Source organism: Paramisgurnus dabryanus, chromosome 18 (genome assembly GCF_030506205.2).
Source record: "Paramisgurnus dabryanus chromosome 18, PD_genome_1.1, whole genome shotgun sequence".
NCBI lineage: Eukaryota > Metazoa > Chordata > Actinopteri > Cypriniformes > Cobitidae > Paramisgurnus > Paramisgurnus dabryanus.
This window is the reverse complement of record NC_133354.1, coordinates 2523368-2550505: the sequence shown is the minus strand read 5'-3', so window position 1 is coordinate 2550505 and position 27138 is coordinate 2523368. Positions and strand designations below refer to the sequence as shown.

The following is a 27138-nucleotide window of genomic DNA, read 5'->3' as shown; positions in this document are numbered from 1 at the left end:
TAGAGGCGTAAAGGCCTGCCTCATTTGGAGCGGATCAGATCATTTACAAAAACCCACATTCACCAAACCCGCTCAGCCAATAACAAGAGAAACTCATCGCCGGCCACTGTCAGCATCCTCAACCGGCTGCAGGACTAACAGGCAGCTGGCTGTTGCATCCAAACACATAGCAGGTGAGCTCAGTGTGTGCGCGTCGTGGCAGCATGCGCGTGGAGTTGTGGAGCGGCGTGCTGGACGTTAGCAACGGAACCTGGGCTCTCTCCGAGCGCTCCGTGCTGCAGCCCGTGTGGGATTATATTCAGCAAAACCACGAGAGCACCGTGCGCTCTCCTCTCTTCCCCGTCATCCTCTCCGTCTCCTTGTACCTGGTGCTGGTGTTCTTCTACACCATTCTGGACCTGCTGGCTCCCACCTGGCCCTCAATCCGCCGCTATCAGATCCATCAGGACCGCACGGTCACCTGGTCCAACATCGGCACCACGTTGGCTCTCACCACGTACAACCATCTGCTCTACATCTTCCCGGCGGCAGTGGCCCAGTGGCTCTGGCGCCCGCCCGTGCCGTTGCCCCGTGAGGCGCCAACCGTCGGCGCCTTCCTGCTGGGCGTCGTGGGGTGCACGGTGGTGTTTGACTTCCAGTACTACTTGTGGCATCTCTTGCATCATCGGGTGGGCTGGCTGTACAGGACCTTCCACGCTGTCCATCACCAGTACCGCCAACCCTTCAGCTTGGTTACGCAGTACCTGTCGGGATGGGAGCTGTTCAGCGTGGGATTCTGGGCTACGGTGGATCCGTTGCTTCTCCAATGCCACTGTCTCACCACCTGGGCGTTCATGCTTTTCAACGTCTACGTGTCCACGGAGGATCACTGCGGCTACGACTTCCCATGGGCCATGCATCGCCTGATTCCCTTCGGCCTTTGGGGAGGAACGCTGCGCCATGACGCTCACCATCAGCAGCCGGGCACTAACTTTGCCCCTTTTTTTGCCCACTGGGACTGGCTGGGGGGAACGGCTACAATGCCTTCTCCGACGAAGACAAAAACACGGAGAGAAAGAGACGAAAAGGAAACTTGAGGCTCTATTTAACTCGCTCTCGTTCCCCTTTCACACCCTCTCTTAATCATTTCTTTTGAATCGCTCTCCTTGGTCCCATTCGTCCCGCCCTGTCTCGCACATTCCCCTCAGCTTTTCAGCTAGACGTTTCATCGTTCCAAATTTCAGTTTTCAAAACTGCAGATCAAGTGTCTTACTAACAAACGAGTAGAGGAGAAGCTGAGCTAGACGTCTCCAACAAAAGCGCCTCGGTCCTCTGTTTTGGTTTGTTTGAATATATAAAGCGTCTGTTACTTGCAAATGTATATCTATTTTTCTAAAACCTCTCTATACCATTGGCCAGTTGTTGGAGGTTTTGTGTGATATCTCAGGTTTTGGCCTTATTTGTAGAAAGTTTATTGCTATGTCTTTTTTATCAGATCCTATGTATTTTGTGCATTCAGAATTGCTTGCGTTTCTATATGCTTGTTATTGTATTTTGACACTTTTCACTAAACTTTGATCAATAAATGCTATGTTGTTTATTAATTGGTGTTTTTGGAAAGTCACCTAAGTACACCCAAAGCATCACAAGGTCTGTCTGTGCTGTCTAATAAATATTCAAACAAAGAGCAAATAAATGAGAAATAAACATGACATTAAGGTTCAACCTCAGAGTACACACACATACACACACTGACAAAAGCATTGTGAAAACTTAAATGATCAGTTCACCAAAAATATTTATTTTGACTTCCTTTTTTATAATATCTATCCTCTGATAATGTAATGTTCTTTTTTGATGTTTGCACCATAATACTTAATTCTGTGTAACTGGAACCTGGTGTACACAAACATAGACAAATATACTGCTTCATGTTATTAGAAAACTGCTTCATGTTCTTAATAAGCTGTTATACTTCATATAAGTCAATGTACAAACCAGAAATTAAGCTGTTTTTGCACATGCCTACTAAAGGGTTAATGGTGCCACATGGTGATCAACAGTAAAAATGACAAATTTGACCTCTTTGCAAAAGGAAAAACCACCAACAATCAAGAATGCATGCTTATATGGTATCATGGCTTTGCAATCAAAAAATGCCGTTATAATGAAAGTCAATGGGGCAAAAACAGCCACGAACAGTAAATGAGGAAGAAAAAGCTGATGCTGCACAAAAACTAAAAATGCATCAAAGCCAATGTTTTTACTAATCTTTGACATGCCCAAGACTGTGATAAAGGTAAAAAATCCAGTCCACAATCACATTTTATATTGGAAATCACTCATTTTGTGTTTTTTCCAAATCAGTTGTTTATGAACTTGGCAATTAAAGAGTTAAAATCATGTAATTTTGTAAACATTTGTTAGTTTTGATCATCAGTACTAAGGTTGATTAACAAATTTATGCAAATAAATAAGAAAAAATATTCAGCTAATACATTTTTACAGCCGTTTAATTATTAGGTGGATGCCATCATCTACGAACAACTCGAAAGGGTAGTGAATTTTAAAAATGCACAAGGGAAAAAACTTTGATCCAGGATCACATCTAACTTTGTGAAATCATGGCGACCATAATATGAAGGAGTGGGGGGGGGGGTCATAGACTGTAAAAAATATTGATGTAGTGTCCGTGACGTCACCCATAGGTTTGTGAAGAGCCTTAAAGTAGGCGGTGCCTGCCGTTGCCATCCTGGCCGCGCATCACTCGCGGATAACCAAAAATGGGTAAAGAGGCGGGACATGTGTGAAGGTAAGGGGGCTGGTTGCTGAAACCACGCCTCCCTAGGTCGACTCTGGTGACAGTAGTAGCAGTTCACCCGTCACGCAAAGTGGCCACGTCCTTACTCATTCAGAACTATAAGGATAATATAATTTATAGAGACAGAGTGCAGTTATGCTAATTTGAAAACCACGTTCACCGGGGAAACAATCCAACCGCCTCCATTGACTTTGTATTGCGAGAGGCCGCCTCCTTGTCATTTCTGGCTTATAACAAAAATAAAATAATGACTTAAAGATGCTGTGTGACAATATGTACAGCTAACAAGCCAAAAAACCCTGAAATAAGTTTTTATAAGCCGTCGAGCCATAAAACCCAGCCTTTAAGGATAAAAAAGTGGATCGCTGACTACGTTTCCCTGTAGGGGGCGCAGTTCTACTGATAGTAGTACAATGAAAAGTTGCCTGTTTCCACTTTTGTGCCTTTAAACGCTCAGTTTTTGGGGTATAAAAACTTATTTCTGTTTTTTTTTGGCTTGTTAGCTGTACACCCCGTCACACAGCAGCTTTTAGGCAGAATTCTGTTTTTTTTTAACCTAGAAATGACATGGAGGCAGCCTCTCGCAATACAAAGTCAGTGGTGACGGATGGATTGTTTCCCCCCCCCCCGGTGGGATTTTCAGGTTATGACGTGTTGTGCTCTGTCTCTTTGAGTTACAAAAAAATTCACCCCCCTCACAGTTGTCATTAAGTTGGGCATTTTAACATTGAGGTCTATGGGAATTGACTCCCTTTTGGAGCCAGCCTTTAGTGGCCAGTCGATGAATTGCAGTTTAAGTCACTTCCGTATTGCCTTCATCAAAGAGATCGGAAGGTTGCCCCCTGGGGTAATGTTTTAATCACTTTACTTTATCATAAATTCAGTGTAATCAAACCCTTAGAACAATTTATTACACGGCTCTCTGGAATGCTTGATTCTGATTGGTCAGTTGAGACATTTGCAGGTTCTTTCTTTTCGAATAATAACCGCTCCAAAATAATAACGCATAGCCGGTTCTACTTTTACGAGTAAGATCGCTCCGCGCCAATAAAGATTACTGTTTGTTTGGCGCCATCTTGTGACAAACACTGGACAACCACGACAAGACACAGAGAGCTTACTGAGACTGAACTTGACAAAATAGAGCATGACAGCTACGAAGCCAACACACAAAAAAATACAGAATGGGCATTAAAACTTTTCAAAGACTGGCTAAAAGAGAAAAAAATGGAGACAGACAAGTATGAAGCAGAGGATCTTAATAAGGTATTACGATCATTTTATGCATCTGTGCAAAGTTTCGCGGAAGGATAAAAATGTTAATTTAAAACAAATATGCCAATAAAATGTTTCAAATTCATATTCATGTCCAGTTTTTTTTCTTATGTGACAAGTAGCCGTGTAATAAGCGGGATAATGTAGAGTCAGCCGGTAGTTATCGGGAAATAAGCCCCTTCAGTGTGATACAAGACCCTCCGCTTCGCGTCGGGTCCTGATCACACTGTCGGGGCTTATTTCCCGATAACTACCGGCTGCCTCTACATTATCCCTTACATAACAGCATTACATTGTGTCATTTAATATGTTTTGTTTAATTCAAATTTTAAGTTTGAGATTGTTTTATGTCATAAATTTTTTTTTTTTGGGTGGGGGGAACCATCAGTCATAAGTTTTTAGAAGAATCATTTTCTTTATACCTTTAATAATCTCAAGAAAATTTTCAATACAAAGAACCTACAAAGGTTCTTCAGATGTTAAAGGTCCTTTATGGAAGTGGAACCATTCAACTAAAAATGGTTCTTCTCAGTGGCGTCGCCAGCCGATTTTACGGGGGCTTCAGCCCGGGGTAAATTGAGCTCAGCCCGGGTAGCCAAAATTGTTATTTAACTTTTTTATTTCGTGTTTTTTATGCGGTCTATCCTTCGTAGCCTGATAATACAAGAAATCCTGAACACTAAACTCTGAGAAGCAGAACTGGCGGGGAAGGGCTGGGGGTGGGTGGAGAGCGGCAGAGGGTCGCTTTGCGGTCTGGTCTGAGATCAGTGGATCTGTGCTTGTGTGTTTATAAGGGTTTATTGGCGGTTGTCATGACAAGATTTGTGAAGCAGTATGTTTTGATATTATCTTGTTTTAGTTTATCTGTTGCTGGAGTTGCACTTAGTTAAGAATTACAACATTTGAAAAGCATTTTAAACAATCATGATTTCTATTTTTGTTTTTTTCTACATTTGTATTGCTTCCGTATTGTTGTCAGTAAGTGTACATTTGTGCAATCTTAGTATGATTTTGTACAGGTTGGTGGATGTACACATACAATGTGGTTTCATAGATTCGTTATTTGAGAATGGCTTTCTTGTACGAAGAATTTTTGCCATACCCTAGGTTTTCGTGAAAGGCAAAGGGTAAGAATTCATGTTTGCAAACTGAAATATAAGCTTAGTCCTCCTACATATATAAACCTGGGTTACAAACAGAGGAGGCGGAGCCAGCAGCAGGAGCAGACAGGCCTATGTCAGGATCAGGCATGGATATTCCATTATTCAGAGCCAACTTTATTTTGTGCTTGAGAGAGTTAATCAATGAAGCACTTTCATATTTAAATGCATCTGGAATATTAGGATTAGGAGCATTATTTATTTTTGTGCAATTTATTTACAATATTTATAAGGTCATTCCATGCCAACTCACTCAGTTTTTCCAGAGTTTCCGAGTTGATGTCATGGATTTAAAAAAAATCATGTCCAAACACCTGTCTGTGATCTGTTCTGTCGAATGTCAGAGCTGTACCCCAAACAGTTTTTTATTCATAAAATTATGAAATATAATGTCTAATGTAGTCTGTTGTCTAATTCCAGTCTAATGTAGTCTGTTGTCTACTATAATAACACCTTTTATGTACTGTATATATATATATATATATATATATATATATGTGTGTGTGTGTCTCAAAACAAACCGCTTTATGATGCTTTTAAGGTATTGTTTGTATTAGCATGAACGATAAATTATTGTTGTATAGAAAATCAAGTTGAAGGTTCTCCAAAAAATTATATGCTACAGAAATAAAGACCAGCATGCTTGAAAGTTTTATTTTTTGAATGCATGCTTGTAAAAACAATGATATGGTGATTTTGCACGCTTACAGGCATGTTAACAGTTCGAGCCGGCCTGAACGTACGCCGCAGCGGGCAGTGTTTGCACTCTTCATTGTTCAGATCTATGCTGTTGTGTTGTTATTCGACAGTTTTACATAAGAGAAGCCCACAGAGGATCTGGACTGAGATCAGACTACATCAGCCAAAACAGAGGCAATGCTAATTAATCATCTTCTCTTTCAGTCCCTCTGGCATACTGAGAACTCAGACAAAAGAAAATATTCAGCAGACTGTATCGAAATTCAAATAAAGTTGGCTTTCCACTTAATCGTATACGAGTATGAATCTTTACAAGATGTGCACAGTGTCACACCACACAGAAGACTTTTAACAAAGCGGGCGGTAAATTGTGAGCTATCGGAAAGCATAAACCTCTGAGCATCGCAGTGTTTGTGTGTGCATTAAAGAAGAAAGAGAAGGAAGGATGGATTTGGCTTTTGTCCAGTATCTCTGTATCTCTCTAGACCTCAGGCTGAGCTTTCTAAAGAGTAAGTTGTTATCTGCGGCTCAACGCAGGAAACTCTGGATCTTTTCCCATCAGGCACTGTTTTGGATGCCTCCCCCTCTGGCACCGCAACAGAGGGGTCCTTCAGGAATGTGGAAACTGGGAGAAAATGTGGACTGTGTTTTAAACAAGTAGTTATGCAGGAGAGATAAGATGCTCTGATGAACGGTTTATCTGTTTATGAGTTCTCTGATAGGAAATGAAGTTATCTATTTGCATTCATCTGAATATATTCACAACACAATTCATCTCCATTATTGTGCATCAATCACCTACCTGGCATAAAAAACAAGGCATGCTTTGATCTGAAAATAATTCAATCATTTAATGCAAACAGAATATTACTATATACAGTATATATACTATATGTCAATAAAGCAGTACTAATATAGTAATATTGCTATTACGTATTATTTATCGTATTACAATTGTATGATTATTATGATTTCCAAATGTTAGATCTGTTTAAATTCATTAGCTTAAATGTTTTTCAGTATTCACATAACGTATCCATTTAAAAACAAATTTATCCCCAAATGTTTTGTTTTTGTATGCTTTCTTAAGTATACCGTATATATGCCACTTGGCTTGCATCGTAAGTGTTCACATAATTATTTATTTATAAATGCTTTATATGATGATTCATAACACCAACATTACTATAGTACTCATACTGTTCCATTAGTATATACTATAGTATGTATAGCAATTATTCTGTATGATTTTCTGTAATGCCCAGATGGTCTATGACATTTGCCAATATGTGCAGCCTACAGTAGACCTTTCATTTGCATTGAGATAAATGATTATGACTTATAACATCCCTGAAAGGGTCCTCTTTGCATTGAAAAAAGGCATTTCAAATGCAAAATGAGAAATACTGGATTCTATTTGCTAAAACAACATGCGACATGTAGCATCATTTTACATTTAAATATAGATTATCATTAAATGTTGCACATTGTCTTGCACACTATTTTTTGAAATGCATAGTATATACCCTTTACACCAAGCAAGTATTTCACAGACATTGCATGTCATTTCCACAGACATAAAGCCCTGACCGTTAAAATCTGTTAAGAGGGAAGTATATGAAGTAACATAGTGGGGCCACACTGACATGTTTGCTAACACAGTTGGTTCATAGTTATTGAAATCTGTATGACTTTAATATACTCACAGCATACTTGCTTGTGTTGTCTATTAAAAATGCACAAAACACAGACCAGAAATTAGCTTGAGGTATGTCTTCAGATCAGCATCACTGTTGTCATTCTGTAACACACAAAATAAGATGTCAAAGTAATTATTACTAATTTATATTATAAATTATACTATAAACTAATTTATTTGTGTCCATGGCACGAAATTCATTTTTTTCTTGCCTTGAGCACGAATGTCTTTTTTGTGTCACTCGCACAAAATTCTATAAATAGTTTTTCGTGTCCGTTGTACGACTTTCTTTGTCGTGTCATTTGATGTGTTGTTTTCTCATTTTTTCATAATTGTCATTTTAATGTAACTGAAGAAAGTCATTCGAAAAGTTGTGTCATGGACACGAAAAACTATTTATAGAAAATTTGTGCAATGGACACAAATAAATTGATCAAATTTTGCATGATTATAACACATCAAGATCATGTTGCAGAACCAGATGCAATTATACTGTCAAGATAAAAATAAATGTGTGTATGACTATACTGTCATACATCTCATCCTGCCTGTCAAAACCCAGCTAAAGTCATTTTTTGTTATTTTTATACATATAATTATCCTACATAATGTAAAAAAGTGTGAAAATATAACTTTGATATCGTTAATATTGACTAGCATTATTATATTTTTAATGTTTTTTTAGGGTCATGTTATTCCTTTTTTTTTGCAAACATACAATTACAATATTAACAGATTAGAAATTAAATGCAAAATACAAATACCAACAAAACATACATAACAGCCAGTAAGATTTGTGTATGTGTGTGTGTGTGCGTGTGTGTGTGTTACTGTAAATGTAACTGGGAGTGAGAGTGGAAAATTTGAATAAAGGAGCATGTAGGAAAAAACAAAAAAAACAAACAAAAAAAAAAAATTATAATAATGGATGAAGAGGGTAATAATAGCAATAATAATAAAGCAATAAACCCCAAGAAGCAGTGGGTTACCAGTGCATTTTATAACAGCTAAGGGGCGTTGTTAGGCATGACGCGAAGCGGAGTGCCTAAAACCCCCTTAGCTGTTATAAAATGCACTGTAACCCCACTGCTTCGAGGGGGTTTATTGCGTTTATAAAATGGTTACTTCATATGCATAACGTTAGAGGGATTTTATAAAATAAAACACAAATAAGTTGTAATTATATTAGTACAAATATTACTCTTCCGCCAAACAAAGTAGTTCCTCAGAATCAAGTGTGACTGAAACAGAGCGCAGTTCACAACCAACAGAGACGCAGCAAAGACACAATGAAAATATGATTTAAGACTGTGGTGTTTATTTTATAAATCACCATTCATCTAATTTACACATTAACATTGATATTGTGCAACTGTTGAAGTGATGATCAAATATGCTTGGAAGCATGCTGAACTCTTTCCCCGTCAGCGTTTTTTTTTTTAAGTTGCCACCCAGTTTTAGTTTAATGTCTTGCAGAAAAATTATCTTCTTTAAATAAACATAAAATATCAAATGAAAGAACAGACCATCCGCTTTCAAAAAAAACAAACAAAAAAACGTTTCATCCTACCTTCATTTGTTCTCTTATCACCTCTCAAATTTTTTTTAGCTAAAAGCGGAGATAATTCCATTTTTGTGAATAACTTTTGTAAGAGATTAGATTCAAAGCCATCAAAACTTACACGCTGTGTTTTCAGTGTTGAGTGAATGCGTCAGTGTTTAAGTTGGGTAAGATCGCCACCCAGTGGATAATAGCGGACGTATGAACTTGACTTATAAACTTCTCAGACAACGTTTTCTCTTTATCGACGAGCTATGACTCAACAATATTTATTGACATTTATCTGGATATCGCCATTAATTGTGCAATTGTAGACAAATTAAAAATATGATTAAAGACACTGTTTTTTTTTCATAAATCAGTACGCAGCAACAGTGGCGCAGTGATACTTATGTAATGTGGTCTGAACCATGAGGTTACCGGTGTATTTTATCACGGCTTAGAACGCGTTTCAACCAATCACAATGAAGAACCAGAACTGCCCGTTTTATAATAATAATCATATAACAATTATAATAATGATAAATTAAATTAAATTAATATGAAATGACAAAAAAACAATAATAGTAATGATAAACATATTAATAAATATACTAATTTCATCCGGAATGAGGGAAAGGCTGATTATGTCAGGATCTGAAATCAATGAGAAATCAAACTTTGATGCCCATTAAATTATGAGACTTTTGTCTGAATTTTACAGACAAGATCACATAAATGCTCTATATTGCAAGACTTACTATATGTGAGTAACAAATAAATGGCTGTTTTTTCCTTTTTTTGGAGCATGTGGATAAAAATCACTGCAGTTACTTGATCTATACAGCAGATGGCGATATTTTCAAATATCAGTGTGGCCTGATGAATGATGTTTCATCAGACAGGGTTTAGATTAATCCAGGACTAAGCCTTAGTTATTTTAGGACATTGAAGTAGTTTTTACAAACATACCTTACAAAAATAATTACTGATGTGCATTTTAAACACAATAAAAATGGCACTTGATCTATGAATAGATATGTCAGTGCAAGATGTTTTTAAATTAAGGCAGCTCAAACATGCATTTTAGTCTGGGATTATGATAAACCCTGTTTGGGAAATCACCTCTTAAAGTAACATTAAAGCAATTGAGAACTAACACACTGGCATTTACTCTTTTGAAACTATCACCATTGTAGTATACACAAGATTTTTAGATTAATGGTTCATTTACATATTTTTTAAATAACATGCATGGGGTCCAAAAAGGTGAAATATTATGATTGTAAATCTATATACAAAAGATCACATTTTCTTGCTTCCATTAAAGCACCAAATATGACAACTTTTGATCAAAATTTTTATGTTAATCATATGATTTGTAAAACATAAGTGGGACACACATATTACACTGTAAAAAAAGTTAAATGCACTATAAAAAACTCTTTGCTGCCTTATAGTTTTGTTAAATCAACTCATATTTACAAGTTATTTAAATTACTCTTATTTATCTTGACTAGAGAAATGATAAAAGATAGTTGAAATATGTCAACCTAAAGGCTTGATCTCTGAAAACCAATGTTGACATTTGAAGTCACCTAAACAAACATGCCCCTTCCCCAATATAATCTGGACCTTCTTTTGATAGACCCGCCCCACACATATGCAACCCCAGGCAACGATGTCTGATGCTGATTGTCTACAAGTGTGTTTTTCAGAAATCATGCACAACTCCTTTAATTTTATAAGTTGTAGCAACTCATCTCTTGTCAAGATAAATAATAGTCAGTGCCAGTCCTTCCTATATGCACATTTCGCAATTTGCATAGGGTCCCCGCACCACTAGGGGCCCCCCTTTATCTCAAAATAATTTAAGTACCATTATACCAAATGAAAATGATTATTATGTTTAATGTAAACAAGACGCTATAATTATAATAATTTGCAAACATGCAGATTTTTGTGAGTTAAAACTACTTCAAAGGGTAACATTTGAAGGCTAGATATATCATAAAGATTTTAGAATATTAACAATTATAAAAGTTGACTATTATTCTTAGCTAATGGTAAAGTGTTATAATATGCTTATGACTTGTGCATGTAATGCTCAGTTAACTTAAATAAACCAAGCTTGTATGCCTGAATATGGTAATATGGTACTGATGAAATGACTTGCAATTCTGAGTTGATTGAACAAAAAATGTAAGGCTTTTAAATTTAAATTTAAAATAATTAAGAATAGTGTATAATTACATGTTTATTATGCTATAAACATGGACACAGGAAGTGTCCCTGTAAATTGAACGGCTCAAAAAACGTACTAAATGGTACTTTTTCATAGATTAAGGACTGCCAACAGGTTTTTGTGAAGTAAGGGACTAGGGCAGGTTAGGAGAATAGAATTTACAGTTTGTATAAATGCTTTGCTTCTATGGAATTGTCCCATAAACCACATATGCCAATGTGTGTGTGATATTGCAGATACACTAACTGGTTGGGATCAGACCTTCATCTGACAGACATCAACACGCTCAGTAAAACTGGTTTGACCAGCCGTTGTGTTTCTACTCTACACACACACACACGCACACGCACACGCACACACATTCAAAGACTGGCACTGTTCTTAACATATAAGCCAAGTCAAGACCCCAAAAAACACAACAGTGAAGAATACAAAAGGGTGTGTTGTGAGATTAAACTCAATTCTAAACCACAGGTGACCAGGTTGTCCTTACATGTGTGCACAGTCAAATTAAATACCGTGATCGGCATTACCCATAAAGATTAGATCTGTGCAGGAAATCATCCTCACAGTTACCATCTAAAAGTCATGTCTCACTTAGTATGTATTTGTGCCGTGAAACGAGATTTCACACCTGACTCAACACTTATTACTCATAGCGAGTAAATCGTCTCGCAGGTTACATTGTTTCCGGTCTGTCACAGGATCGGTTTCATTCTGTGATTTCTTCATCCTTGAGATCTGTCTATTTCTGGAAGAACATAAATAATTGGTTGAAGATGAATGCAGATAGAAAGATAGTGACAGGGGGAAGAGTTAAACAATGAATCTTTCTTTCAGTGCTGTCATGTCTTATGCAATAGGAACTTCACTCGCTATAAACACTGCTGCTCTCTCATAAAAAGCAAGGTTTAAAGTCCACAATCCATCTGTCTGTTAATAAACAATTGCTGTATATGAAACAATTCTTCTTTTAACAATACAAGCATATTTTTTGTACTGGATCCACCAGTCACATCAATAACGTGTACGCACACGCACATTTAATAATTATGCAATGAAAAACTGCAACCTCACTGCCATTTACAAGACCACTGCAGTATCCATAGCAACTTCACAAGAGAGGAAGAACACATCTAGAGACGGTCAAGAAACTGTGAAGCCAAGACTCGGATGTGAAGCCAAGCATGTGAAAATGAATGATCAGAGGAAGAGAGAATAAAAGAGAGGGTTTGTGTATCCTGTTAAAGACCACTTGGGTCGAGCCCAGCCTGGAGGCTACACATATCTGACACAACACAATAGGGTCATCTGAGACTGAGGGATGTTTAAATAAGCGTGGAGGAACTGAGATGAACGTTTGAAATGTTATCAGAGAAATCGATTCTTCTTTAAATGGTACAGAATTCTGCTCATGCATGCATGCATGGTCTTGTTCATAATTGCAACATCACGGTTATGAATTCTTATAAATAAGTAATATAAAGAAAATCTAACGCTAAAAACCATGGTGTCCACAATCTAACTGAGGTGTTGCAACAAAAATCATGATTAAACCCGGGTTACTGTAGTAAAACCATGGTTTTGACCATGGTAATCAATATCCCCCAAAAACATGGTTACTACAAAAAAAAACACTTGTTAAGGAGTGGTGTGTTTATTTTGTAAATGACTGGACAGTTTTCACCCTTATGCTGCTTTTACACAGGACATGGTGTGCACAGCGCGAAAGGTTAACTATTTTGAATTTGACCATGTGGCGTGAGCGCAAGCTGCGCTCATGCTTCGGTCGAAGCAACAAGAAGCCATATCCTCGCGCGGCACAAACCATTGAAATGAATTGTTTCATAGCGCAGTGCACATCGTGTCCTGTGTGAAAGCCACATTAGACAAAAAAAGAGTTCACCCACAAAATGAAAGCTTTGTCATCATTTACTGACTCTCATGTTGTTACAAACCTGTTTTAAATTCTTTGTTCTTATGAACACAAAGGAATATATTTTAAGGATTTTTTTTTTTATAACAAAACCAATCAGAAGCACCACTGACCTACATAGTAGGATAAAAGAATACTGGAAGTCAATGGGGATTCTGATCAATTTGGTTACCTTAAAAGTTCAGGGTTCCCACACCTTAGTTAAATTTAAATTCAAGGACCTTTCAAGGACTTTCCAGGTCCAATACCCTTAAATTCAAGGACTAAATGTGGGGACACAATTCAAGTGAGGGCATTGTGTTATCTTTAAAGATACATTGTTACAGTTTCCTTTCGAGGGAACTCGCGCTGCCTCACTGTGGTGACACTTTGGGGACGCCTCCAGGGGTAAGTGCATCTGAATGTGTATATAAAATTCAACCAATGGTGAGGCTTAACGACAAAGTCAGGGTGACGCGGGAGCCAGGAAGTATATCGCTATCTGAAATATTGCCAAAGACGGCGTTACAGGGACGCAGGAAGTATGGCAAAGAAGACGCAGCACCTCGTTCCCTTCTCAGGGAACAACAGTTACATACGTAACCAGAGACGTTTTCATGTGTCAAACACAACTATGCAAAAAAAATGATTTTTTCAGAAGCCCCACTGACTTAAATAGTAGGATAAAAGAATACTGGAAGTCAATGGGGCTTCTGATCAATTTGGTTACCTTTAAAGTTCAGGGTTCCCCCACCTTAGTTAACTTCAAATTCAAGGATCTTTCAAGGACTTTCCAGGTCCAATACTCTTAAATTCAAGGACTAAATGTGGGGACACATTTCAAGTGAGAGCAAGGTTACATTGTGTTATCTTTTAAGATATATTGTTACAATTCCCTTTCTAGGGAACTTGCGCTGCGTCACTGCGGTGACACTTTGGGGACGCCTCAAAGGGTAAGTGCGTCTGAATGTGTATATCAAATTCAACCAATGGTGATGCTTAACGACAAAGACAGGGTGACGCGGGAGCCAGGAAGTATATCGCTATTTGAAATATTGCCAAAGATGGCGTTACAGGGACGCAGTAAGTATGGCAAGGGAGACGCAGCGTCTCGTTCCCTTCTCAGGGAACAACAGTTACATACTTAACCCGAGACGTTTTCATTTGTCAAACAGAACAATGCACAAAAGCATTTTGGTATGAATCAACATTTGCATACAGAAGTTATAAGCATTTAAAGTGAACAGTTTAGCACGTGTGCTTAAAAAGTCTGGAATTTTATGATATAATCCTACAATACACAGGGAATAATATGGATTTTTTTCCAAAATAATTATTGCATAAAATAGATTCAAGCACTTTCAATGACCTGTATCTATGCATGTATATTTTCAACAACTTTCCAGGGCCTTGAATTTCCCCCCCAGATTCACAAACTTTCAAGGATTCCAAGGACCCGTGGGAACCCTTAAAGTTGCACTTGGATCTTGTAACCTAGCAACCAATTATCACCACCCGTTCACTTAGCAACTACATAGTAACATGCTAAAAACCCTAAGAACATCTTAGCAACAGCATGGCAACCACCCACAAAACTTGAGCTTTGCAACATACTGTTACATTTGTTTAAAACCTTGTACTCATTCAACTGATATATTTAAAGTCTCTAACGTACTTCCCGCTTTCAGACACACATCCTCATTTATGTTTTGCTTTTCTCAAACAGAACAACTGCATTTAAACCTGAAAAAAAGAGATTCAGCTCAGGTCTCAAATGGCAAAAGCCAGTTTAACAGGTTTAGAGGTTTACTATAGGCTCAGACAGGACAGAGCGAGTGCTATGCAAAATATGTCCTAAATAAGGGAGTGGACAACAAAATACCAACTAGTAATGAAAGCAGGTCTGTGTGAATTCACCAGTTTCACAGATACGTCCTAAAAAGATTTGTAGATACGTAACATGTACATACTCGTAGACAGCACATGTTCTGAACACGTTTCCGTGTACGTTTATGTAAATTGTTGCAATTCCATGAAAAGATTTTCCAAACAATTCACAATAAAACTTGTTCTGCTAGATTTATAAATAAGGACCATTGTGCCTCCACAATCGGTTATATAAATGACATAACCTAGTTAACCATTACATTTTTATAGCTGCAAAAAAAAAAAAAAAACATTCTAGAAAGTTTAGGTTGGTTTCATGAGGTTACAGTTTGTCATGGTTTTCCCATCAACAAGCCGTGACTCATCCAGACACACACACAGAATGAATTCACCTATTTTAAGGAAACTACCAATTTCACAATGAAGGACGAACAAAACATGTATTTTATAAAGCGGCGATGTGTCTTTTATTACACAAGACTTAAAGTAGGTCACAGTACAGCCAAGTCCGATAAATATAAAAACAGAAATGAACGATCAAGATAAAATTGTGATGAACTAAAATAAATAGCAGACTGTAACAGACATACAATGAACCAAACAGAATTATACAATGCTCATTATGCAAATTACCGTGGTTTAACATGTAAAGTAAAAAACATATTTCATGAAAAGTGGCTGACCGAGTTATGATTATATAATGAACAGATGATGTCCTGATGCAGTAAAAAACAAAACATTGTAACATAAACAGCAACTTATTCTGGCTGAAAGGCATATATATATATTCACATTAAATATCATTATGCAAATCCATCTGGACATAAACAAATGGAACCAATAAAAGATCTGGCTGGCTCAATAATCTTCTTCAAGTTTTATGATTGTGCTTGTACCTCCAGGTCCTCTGATGTTTTGCATATGCTTGTTATATGAAGTCATGACTGAAAGACAGTTTTACAAGAACATGTCCAAACAGATCATTCTGTTTTAACAGTCTTCTCAGTCTCGTCAGCAGGTCCTGATGGAGCGAAAATAAAATATCACCTAAAGAGACCCCATGGACTGAGACAGCAGAAATTCCCTCTCAGTTCCCACAGAATTCCAAAAAGAGAATGTGGTGATAAATAAATAACAATCGTCTCCATCCATTTTGCCACAGTCTTAAATATATAAACATAAAAGCACAAGCCTGTACACATTGGTACTTGCACAGGTGTGTTTTCAGCAGTTGCTGCTTTCTGTGTTTGCCGTGCTGGAAGTGTACGATTTGGACTTTTTTGAGTATTTCATCGAGCTGAAAGATACTCTCATCCTCTCCACCGTGCGACTGCTACGGCACAGTAGGGTGTTCTTTACGTGATCCCTGAATTCCTCCGACACGTAGTAGTACACGAAAGGATCCATGCAGCTGTTGAGACTGGCCAGGCACAGCGTGGTGATGTAGAAGCCGTAGCCGTTGTTAGTCAGACCATTTCCCAAGAGGGCGTAATGTACGACCACCATCACGTTACTGGGAATAAAGCAGACCAAGAATGTGATGAGCACCGTTATGATGAGGAGAATGGCACGCTGGCGGCTTTTTCCGGCACTGCCTTTCACCCCCGAGGTCCCGAGCGATCGAAGGAGGAGGATGTAAGCTACGATTATGACCACCATCGGTATAAAGAACACCAGAGTTGCCATCACCATGAAGTAGTAGTAGGGCTTTTGGACATCCAGGAACGCATTGTTCTCAATGAAGTTCTTTTGGCTGATAACGTTCACGTCATGGCAGGTGGTGATGTTTAGATCTGAGATGTTAGCAGTCTGCTGGTACAGATACAAAGGCGTACTGCTGACTAAAATAAAGACCCAGATACACCCAGACAGGATGATTGCCAGTTTGTTGTTTTTCCTCTGTTGGGAAAGGGGGTGAGCGCAGACCCAATATCGTTGCACGCTCAAACAAGTGATGAAGAGAATAGAACAGTACATGTTGCCGTAAAAGAACCCGACCATTACTTTACACATGCCTTCGCCGAATGTCCAGTTGTTTCCTTTTAAGTGATAGGCAATCTTCAGTGGGGTCCATATCACAAACATAAGGTCGGCCAATGCCAGGTTGCCCATGTAGATGGCAGAGGGGTGAATTTTCTTTGACCGGAACAGCAAGACCCATACCGCCATGGCGTTGCTGGGTAACCCCAAAGCAAAGACAATGATGTAGATAATGGGCAGAAAGACGGTCATGAGACGGCTCTGTAGTGCATCTCTAGTGATCTGGTCAACGTAGACACCGTTTAAATCCTGAATGCCTAAAAAACTACGTCCTTTGCCTGTCATGTTACCTGTCATGTTACCTAAAACAAAAACAAATAGATTCAGATTTTAAAACAATAAACCACACTATGCAATGATGGAAGAAAACTAAACAGAGATTCTAATGGTTTCCATTATAAATGCACAAATGAACATAAATTGTACTATTTAAACGACGATATGGTTCTTTATGTAGTGTTTTTTGGGGGATTTGTTACAGTAAGTGTAATAAGTTTAATTCCCATTCGCCAGATCCCACAAAACGATTAGCCTACAACACAACGACTAAGTTACTAGATTCCATTAAAGCCAATATAACTCCCATTATAACCATTCAACATAAACGTCTATGATGCATGGTTTCTATAAACTTTGTTTAATCAGCATGTAAATTAAAGTAAATGCGTAAATTGTAGATTTGTGTAAAAAAGTAAATCGACTCACCTTGCTGAGCGGCCGCGAAGAGCAAACCAGCGGAAATAAACAAGACGCGAAAAATTCCCGCGATAGCCATAATCTGTCTGTTTAAAGACCTTTTGTATTAAACAGAATAGTAAGTTGAAATAAATCAGACTCTCTTAAGTGTTTCTTGGATGCACAATCAAACTGCACGAGCTCCACCGTTCCTCTCAGTTAAACGCTTTTAGTCGACCTGATAGAAACGACACACCTCGAAGCCTCGGATGAATGCGTGCGCGTTGAGTCTCCTTACCTGCGTGACGTCACACTCGCGTCACTGTCCAGTGGGTGAGTTTCGAGTGAGCCGCGTGACAGAGAGAGAGAGAGAGATACTTAATGTACTTAATGTAGACCACTTTGCAAGATGTTAAAAACACCGGTCCAGAAGCACTTCCTGTTTTTTAATTTTGGTAAACATTTATTTTACATTTTGATATATTGAGAGAGAGAGAGAGAGAGAGAGAGAGAGAGTGAGTGAGAGAGAGAGAGAGAGAGAGTGAGAGAGAGAGAGAGAGATATTAAATTATAAATGATTAATAAATATAATAAAATACATCTATATTCCATCTGTGTTATGCAGTGTCAGTATTATAGTTTCATTATGCTTACTTACTGTAACAACGTGACATCGCAACAAAAACAACCAAACACAATGCCTACTTTATCATCACACAAAGTATAAACAAATAGCTTGAATTATTTAATATAAAAACAAAATCCTTGGTACACAAACTTTTATCTACGCATCTCTGTTAGGTTTTATGTATGCTGAAAATTACATTGAACATTATAGTGTACAAGATTATAATTTACAATCAATAAATTAATGATGGACTTTTATGATTGTATTACGTACGGAAGAAAAGGACATCAGACTAAACAAACATGATCAAATTTGACTAGAAGTTTTTACGCTCGCAGTCAAAAAAGGTGTATTTTGCAAAACTGGAATAAATTATTCAGTTTTACATGCACTGTAAAAAATGCAGCTTTTTATGCATCTTTAACTTAATTTTTTAGGTTAAACTCAACTTGATTTTATAAGTTATGTCAACTTTAAGACAAAAATTGGCTTTGCAAATTGACTTGCAAAACCAAGTTGTTTCAATGTCATATTTTGTACAGTGTGAGCACACATACAAGCACAAATGCCACAAAACCAGACTTGAAAAGACAAATTTATTGATAAAATAAATTACTCAGCACTAAAATTAAACTTGACAACAAACATGGCAATACGAACATACTGTATTTGGTGTGCCTTGGAACCACGTGAGGAAAACAGGAGAGAATACAATATTCCCAATTTGAATTATAGTGACACCTGTTCAATATTAAGTGATTTGATACACACATGAATGACATTATTCTTGTTGTACAACATAGTCTAAAATTGGTAAGTTAAGAAGTGATTCATACAACATTTCACCATTTTTAGAAATCCACCCGCCTATGAAACCCGCCTATTTGTCAGCAGGGATGAATTTAAAATGGTTTCTGTAACAGGTTTTCCAAAACAGGATTGCGCCGGTTATTCAGTCACCATTTAGTGTGCTTTACACAACTGGATTAAAGGTCACAGGAGAGTTTCTCAGAGAAATTCCACTTAACCTCACGAGACAAAACCAGTCCCACAATCAATTACTAAAAGTTTGTTCACATTCAGAATTCCAGGCATTAACAAGTTAATCTGTACAACGTGACGTAATGACAAGCACAATAACAACACTGCAACATCTTCATAGTGACTGTGTGTGTCCAACAGATGGCTGATTTGGAGATCCTGGAATGCTCGCAGCATAAATGCGTTTTTTGTGTGATTTTTAGTTTTTCACAAAACATAAGGCATTTTGTCGAATGACATGGTTCAGTATTACGCAACATCTCTCACATTTCAAGCTGACACAACAGTTCATTAATGCAAGGTCATTTTCAGAGCATTAAAATGGTTTGTTATTTTTCAGTAGGAGCTGCTCTGCGTGTTCGCGGTGTCTGAACTGTACGTGTTGTTTTTCTTTGAGAACTTCAGAGCGCTGAAAGAGACACGCATCCTCTGTGCAGTACGCTCGCTGCGGCATAAAAATGTGTTTCTGACGTGCTCCCTGAACTCATCTGAGATGAAATAATATATAAACGGGTCAACGCAGCTGTTAAGGCTGGCCACACACAAGGTGGAGATGTAGAATCCGTAGCCGTTGTTCGGCTCCCCTTTAAGCAGAAGAGAGTAATGCACCAAGACCATGATGTTGCTGGGCGTGAAACACACCAGGAACATCACCAGTACTGTGATGATGAGAACGATGGCCTTCCTGCGCTTCTGAGCGATGGATGGATCCGCCATGGAGGTCTTGAGGGCACGAAGCATATGTACGTTAGACACTATGCACACTACGCTGGGAACTAAAAATCCCACAACCGCCATGGTCAGGAAGTAGATGGAGGGGTAAAGCGATTGGCTGGGGCGTGTGACATCATGACAGGTGAGGATGTTAAGGTTAGTGACCTTTACGGTCTGGTCATAAAGATAAAGCGGGATGGTTATAAGCCACACAACCATCCAAACGCACACAGACACGCCAACGGCTAACTTGTTATGGTTTTTTCGCTGGGAAAGGGGATGCACTACGGCCCAGTACCTCTGGACGCTGATGCAGGCGATAAAAACGGCGGAACAGTACATGTTAGCATAGAAAAAACCCACGAAGACCTTGCACATGGCTTCTCCGTAGATCCAGTTGTTCCCATTAAAATGGTAGGCGATTTTTAGCGGCGTCCAGATAATAAACATCAGGTCCGCCAGCGCGAGGTTAACCATGAAGATGGACGAGGGGTGTTTCTTCTTTGTCCTGAAGAGAAAGACCCAGATGGCCAAAGCATTGGTTGGCAGGCCCACACAGAAGACGACAATGTACACAATTGGGAAGAAGACGCGGGTGAGCTTGCTTTCCAGGACAGTTTTTCCGGTCAATGTCACAGCGACACCCTCAACAGTTTCCTCACCAGTAAGGCCACGGTCTCCATTAGGGACTAGAAAAAGAAATGCAAGAGTTAACATGCATGAGCTTGAATGATTCATAAGAGACACAAATGAATCATTTGGAAGTCTAGTATACAAAACACTCATCAGCCCTTTAAACTATGAAGTGACAAAATTCGACAAAGCACATTTTTAACAAACACACATTAACAATCAATTTTATAGTTTAGAGCAAAATGTGTAGCTAAAAAAACAACAATTCTGTTATAAGTTTACTTTTTAGCAGAGGTTTGTTTACATGTAAAACCATGCACAATATTAAAAATTTGTTCATTAATTGTCTTTGGTGCATCACAGATCCCAAATATCTACATGACAAAACCTGTTATTTTACAAGATTCTTTTGTATTTTTCCTTTTTTTTTTCCCAATTGACCCCACCATTAATCATCTGCACCACTGTATTGGATAAAAATATTCACATTTTACAAAAACAAATTATTGGGGCTATAACATCAAACAAAAAGACATTTAATACATCAACTGACCACATCACTTAATTTGTTAATGAATTACAGTATGAGTTAAAGTCAAGTCAACATTAGGTTAGCATCCTATCCTTCAATTTAAAGATGAAACAAATCTTACTTTGAATAGACAGGTTCACGTGAATTAAAAGAAGCAAAGCATAAATCCAGATCAATTTGTGTATCATGGTGAATATCTCCTCGAAGTTAACTGGAAAATCTTTAAATGTGTGAAAGGTGCGTTGACTCTTTTCGTTTTCAGTGTCAACAAAATCAGCGATTTTTTAAAGACAGGTGAGGAGCTCACGTGAATCACGTGACGTAACCTGGTCAACGCCTTCCACTACACCTGCGCAGAAGAGACACGCATGAATGCGCATTGATTTATGAGGACGGAAGTTAAAGCTTCAACCCACATGAAAAATACTTGCTTTAGTTTTTATTACTATTACTATTATAAACTGCCGTGAATTATTAACTGTAGTATAGCAGTTAGCATGAACTCCGCCCTTTTGGCAGGCAATCATAAAGCGCTAGTTGAACAAAAATTTTAAACCAGACTGTACCTTTTCTATTCCAACATACGGGTTTTATGTTTAATATTAACCCTGAAATGACATGAAAGAGTTTAAATAACGTTAACATGCATTATAGGGATCTGTTATGTTTCATCTATTACGTTCTGTATATACATATCTATATCGTTTCAATTAAAGTGCGCAGTGAATTCATTTCCCATGACACTCCTGACCTGCAGGCGCAATTCATTTCGGGTTCATGCGATGCTGCAAGAACCGACAGCCAGATGACGTCAAAGTTCCGCGAGATACTTTCTTTCAAAGTACTCTCGCGGTACTTTGACGTCATCCGGCAGTCGATTCTCGAAGGCGCCGCATGAAGTCAAACAACAAGCCTATTCGCTTCCGGGGTCATGAGCAGTTCGGTGCCCCCGAGCAATTCGGTCTAGGTCACGTGACGCCCGGACCTCTGTATATTCTACTTTAAATATTTACTTTGTAAATTAAAAAACACTGTAGTATCTTGTCATTTTCTTACAATTTATTTAGGCTACTATAATACAGACATAAGTACGTATACTAGGTGAAAATGCATAGTTTAATATTGGTCAAGATGAATCAATCAAGTTTTTGTGAGTAGTAGTAGTAAGTGTTAATTTTTGGCCATTAGACCGAATTAAAGTACAGCAGTTGTGTCTGCCAAAAGTCTTTTTACAGTGGTTAGACGTAAAGGTAAACATCGCCACCTTGTGGATAAATGCTGCCAAGATAAACCAAAATACTAACAGTATTAAACTAGTTTTGTGCAGGTTTATATTTTATTACTGGATCATATGAATAGTAGACATTTTAATTTGTCTGACATTAATTACCCAGATAAAAATACTGTATACTTTAGGGTTTACTATTATCAGCTGTAGCAAAATTAATTATTATTCACACTACTACAGTATCTTTTAATTTTAGTAGAGTTTACTATAGTGAATGCCACATTTTTGTTTATAATATAATTTCTTTTAATTTAATGTTGTTTTATTTTATTTTATTTTATTTTATTTTATTTTATTTTATTTTATTTTATTTTATTTTATTTTATTTTATTGTGTTTGCAGTATGCCTCTTTAAAAAAATCTAATTATCAGTTCCAAGCTAATGATATCACACGAGCAAGAGCCCATTATGGCGGAAAATGAGTGTAATATTACTCGGATATCATTAGCTTCACCAGTTTTTTGGGAGTTTATAATAGTGATTTTCTGAGTGCTCGATCTCTTATGTGGCATAAAATGTTGACATCACTGTCCATTAAGTCTCTAATGAGATGAATTGGCTGTTATTGTAATGTCAACAAAGCCCACATTTAGATTTTTAATACAGTGGATAAATGCTGCCAAGACAAACCAAAATACTAACAATGTAACACTAGTTTTGTGCAGGTTTAAATTTTATTACTGGATCAAATGAATAGTAGCCTAAATGCGACATTTTAATATGGCTGACATTAATTGCCCAAAAAAATTACTGTATACTTTATGGTTTACTATTATCAGCTGTAGTACCCTTAATTATCATTCACACTACTACATTATCTATTAATTTAATTTAATTTAATTTAATTTAATTTAATTTAATTTAATTTAATTTAATTTAATTTAATTTAATTTAATTTAATTTAATTTAATTTAATTTAATTTGTGTTTGCAGCCTCTTTTGACAAAAATGGAAATTATTTGTTCCAAGCTAATGATATCACACGAGCAAGACCCTATTATGATTGAAATGAATGTAATATTACTTGGATATCATAAGGAAATAATCAACAGTAATTGCAGCTTATACTCAGCTGTTGGTTTGGGTTGAGTGTGTTTCCTTAAACATTATACAATTTCCTGACCATGGGCTCTTGAGTGGCATGCTAAGATGCAATAAAATCAATATACGGCAGATTTCATAACATTTTCGTTTCTTTATTGCATAAGTGGAGGTGTAATATTTGCTATAAACGAAACACTTCTACTCTCTGAGCATCTGTGTTGAAAAGAATAAAAAAACATACAGGTTTTGAACAACATCAGGGTGAGTACCACTACCGGATAACAGAATTTTAATTTTTGGGTGAACTATCCTTTTAAATTATAAATAGTTTTTATTTTTAACTAGTATAGTATAGCAGTATGTATAGACATGCAATATATTGTATCTTTACAACAATGACAGGTTGTCGTTTCTGATTCTTCAGCACTTCAGAAGCACTCCAAACTTTCAACCATGGGATTAGAGATGAGATTATGTGTAAGTGACTGAAAACGTGGGTACGCCTTTTGTTTTCTTCCACCAAAACACAGATCTGATCTGCTGTCTGCACTGAGACGACCCATAGTAATACAGCAGAGGATCCAGAAAAACACTTGAGCTCCCCACACACAGAGTCAACAGGTAAGCCATATATGATGCGTTTCCCTCCCCGCTGCCGTGTCCTGTGGCCAGAAGAATACAGTGGTACAACAGGATTGCATTGGTTGGTGCAAAGCAAACCACAAACTCTATCAGCACAGCGATTGTCATAATCACGGCTCTCCTTCGTTTCTCTGAGATTACTGATAAAGTTGCAATTTGATCAGATTTGGCACTGAGTGCATGTATAATAGCAGAGTAACACGCCAAAGTGATGACCAGCGGCAGGAAGAAGTAAAGAGAGGATAGAACGGAGAACAGGTGTGCATTCTGCTGCTGTGCAGGTTCTTTATTGGGAGTAACATCATGGCAGGTGATGCCCACTTTCTTAATCTTATATGTCTGTCTAATGGAGAGAAGGGGGACCGTGCCAGCAATTGCCAGCAACCAGACCAACACACAAACGTAAGCAGAACCCCGCGTTGTCCGCCAGGTCAGAGAGGCCATGGGGAAAACGACAGCCAGCAGTCTGTCCACACTTATGCACATCATCAGCAGTATGGAGCAGTACATGTAGCATTGGAAAGCAACGGTTACCACGCGACACGCCACCTCACCAAACACCCAATCAGATCCGTTCAGTTGGTAGTGGATCTTCAGAGGAAGCAGCAGGGTGAAGAGCAGATCCACACACGCCAGGTTTGACATGTAGATCACAGCCGGTTTCTTTTCTTTAATCTTACAGGTGAACGTCACCAGGGCCAATGCATTTAGGGGCAAACTAACTAAGAGGAAGATGTAGAAAGAGGGCATGGCACGTGTGAGTAGCAGGCCTTTGAGGAATTGCACAGCATCGTCTGAGATTGTTATCTCCCCCGCGGGTGATTCAGTCTCGTTGTATTTTACTGCACTCAGATCAGTGATGTTATACAGATGTGCAGTGCCGTTCACTGTCAACAAACAACAACAAAATAGATTTTACAACACAAAGCAATCAAATAGCTTCAGACTTATACTGAATGCTCAAGTCATTTTGATTACTTTTATAGTGTTTTAAGGATGACGTTCATCGTTGGGTGAAGCGGTCATAGCCGCGTTTTATCGTGAATAAAGCACAGCTATTGTCCAACCAGAATCAATGGAACTAACAGTTTTATAAAAAATGGTACATTACAGTTAAAATCAGACGTTTCAGCCTTATCAAGAATTAAAGAAGATTTTATTTTTGCCTGGTCAGTGAATGCTAAACTAAATATAATACTGAAAAACATTACTGAACAAACATCATCAATGGAGGCTCAGTCACACCCACAGTACTGTATATCCATAACAGATATACAAACAGTGGACAAAATAAACAACATATACATTTATTCAACTGCAAAACTGCATTGTGGGGATGACACATATAACAGCAATACAAAGATATTAAATAATAATCTAAATATTAAAACACATGCATGAGCAATTAAATTCACACCTCTTAAAATCATAAAATGTACTCACCGCTCTCTCCAGTGCATGTATGCACAACCATCATTAAAATCAAGATCGTTTTCAACCCCATGAGTGACCTTGAGAAAGTATTTAATAAAAACAACTTCAAATCATAAACTTCAGAGTCTTCAGACAGACAGACACAGAGTGAATGTTTTAGTCAGTATTCAGTCTGATCTGGGTTAATATAACAGTGTTAATGTGACGTTACTCAACGTTTAGCCTCATTGAACCCATTTAACTGCTATTATAAAAACCACAGATACAGGACCACAAGAAAGTGTGAAAAATGCATTTTTATGTTAGTCTAAACAGAGGCTTTTATCCAAATTAAGTTATGTAATGGGCTTAAAAAAACATTTGAACATTTCTGGGATTTGTATTTTGATTTGTCACCATAAATCACGCTATCACTGGCATACTAGATTAAATAAAAGATGAAAGTGACACAATTCTTTATTTTTTTGAGAATATGACCTCTTCGTTGGTCAAAACCCATAACAATTTAATTAAATGTGTACTGTATCCATCGCCATGCCTTTGTACTGGAGACCTCGGACAACCAAAGTCTTCACTGTACATGCACCCTATTGTCCCCGCAGGTCCAAAACTCTAAAAACAAACGGTGCTAAAAAGCACTAAAAGTGGTTCTTGGCGCATAATCATAGAGGAACCATTTTCAGTGACATATAGCACCGGTGAAGCACCTATGAAGAACCATACAGGGGCTTTATAGCACCACTATAGCACCACATATGGTTCTACATCTCACAATATGGTTTTACACAGGTATTTCATCCGTGCTATATGGGACAAAAAATGGTTCCTCTATGATTACGTGCCAAGAACCGCTTTTAGTGCTATTTAGCACTGTTTGTTTTTAGAATGAAGAGGAAAGTGTTCACCATGTTCGAGCCTCCAGACAACGTTCAGGAAATAAGCATGCCTTGCGGCCTGATGGGCAAGGTTTAAGAGATTGCCATTATGCCTCTCATTCTCAAAGGAATTTAGATGATGCTGAGCTGGTAAAGTGAGTCGCCATGGCTACAATTTGGATTACGTACTAGATCCACCAGTTGCTCCCTAGGTCATTGTGAGTCAGTATATTGCATAGTAGGCCTAAATCATGAGTTTGAGCTCTGGTAAGGACTGTGGATCTACACATTAGGACAGTAATGAGACTGACATGACATTAAATCTACACGCCACCTCACCAAACACCCAAACAGATCCATTCAGTTGGTAG

General features: G+C 37.9%; 4 protein-coding genes across 4 annotated transcripts; 1 reads left to right on the top strand and 3 right to left on the bottom strand.

The window, feature by feature from the left end:
- On the top strand, nt 1–1578 carry ch25hl2 (cholesterol 25-hydroxylase like 2). Its single transcript, XM_065244264.2, has one exon. The coding sequence runs from the start codon at nt 204–206 to the stop codon at nt 1074–1076; it is 873 nt and encodes a 290-aa protein (XP_065100336.1). The 5' UTR covers nt 1–203; the 3' UTR covers nt 1077–1578.
- Nucleotides 1579–15661: 14083 nt separating this feature from the next.
- On the bottom strand, nt 15662–18203 carry f2rl1.2 (coagulation factor II (thrombin) receptor-like 1, tandem duplicate 2). Its single transcript, XM_065243923.1, has 2 exons — nt 17966–18203; nt 15662–17562 (listed from the first exon to the last, which is right to left on the bottom strand). Exons 1-2 carry the CDS (start codon nt 18033–18035, stop codon nt 16445–16447), a joined length of 1188 nt encoding a protein of 395 aa, XP_065099995.1. The 5' UTR covers nt 18036–18203; the 3' UTR covers nt 15662–16444.
- A 937-nt stretch (nt 18204–19140) lies between these two features.
- On the bottom strand, nt 19141–21826 carry f2rl1.1 (coagulation factor II (thrombin) receptor-like 1, tandem duplicate 1). Its single transcript, XM_065243924.1, has 2 exons — nt 21605–21826; nt 19141–21007 (listed from the first exon to the last, which is right to left on the bottom strand). Exons 1-2 carry the CDS (start codon nt 21669–21671, stop codon nt 19941–19943), a joined length of 1134 nt encoding a protein of 377 aa, XP_065099996.1. The 5' UTR covers nt 21672–21826; the 3' UTR covers nt 19141–19940.
- Nucleotides 21827–23965: 2139 nt separating this feature from the next.
- On the bottom strand, nt 23966–26530 carry LOC135721814 (proteinase-activated receptor 1-like). Its single transcript, XM_065244265.2, has 2 exons — nt 25902–26530; nt 23966–25345 (listed from the first exon to the last, which is right to left on the bottom strand). Exons 1-2 carry the CDS (start codon nt 25960–25962, stop codon nt 24288–24290), a joined length of 1119 nt encoding a protein of 372 aa, XP_065100337.1. The 5' UTR covers nt 25963–26530; the 3' UTR covers nt 23966–24287.
- Nucleotides 26531–27138: the final 608 nt, after the last annotated feature.

Excerpts from the sequence above, each read along its gene's own strand:
- ch25hl2 (XM_065244264.2), top strand. The coding sequence starts at position 204 with ATGCGCGTGGAGTTGTGGAGCGGCGTGCTGGACGTTAGCAACGGAACC.
- f2rl1.2 (XM_065243923.1), bottom strand. The coding sequence starts at position 18,035 with ATGGCTATCGCGGGAATTTTTCGCGTCTTGTTTATTTCCGCTGGTTTG. Across the intron at positions 17,563-17,965 it reads CTTCGCGGCCGCTCAGCAAG|GTAACATGACAGGTAACATG; the intron begins GTGAGTCGATTT and ends TTTTTGTTTTAG.
- f2rl1.1 (XM_065243924.1), bottom strand. The coding sequence starts at position 21,671 with ATGATACACAAATTGATCTGGATTTATGCTTTGCTTCTTTTAATTCAC. Across the intron at positions 21,008-21,604 it reads CGTGAACCTGTCTATTCAAA|TCCCTAATGGAGACCGTGGC; the intron begins GTAAGATTTGTT and ends TTCTTTTTCTAG.
- LOC135721814 (XM_065244265.2), bottom strand. The coding sequence starts at position 25,962 with ATGGGGTTGAAAACGATCTTGATTTTAATGATGGTTGTGCATACATGC. Across the intron at positions 25,346-25,901 it reads TACATGCACTGGAGAGAGCG|TGAACGGCACTGCACATCTG; the intron begins GTGAGTACATTT and ends GTTTGTTGACAG.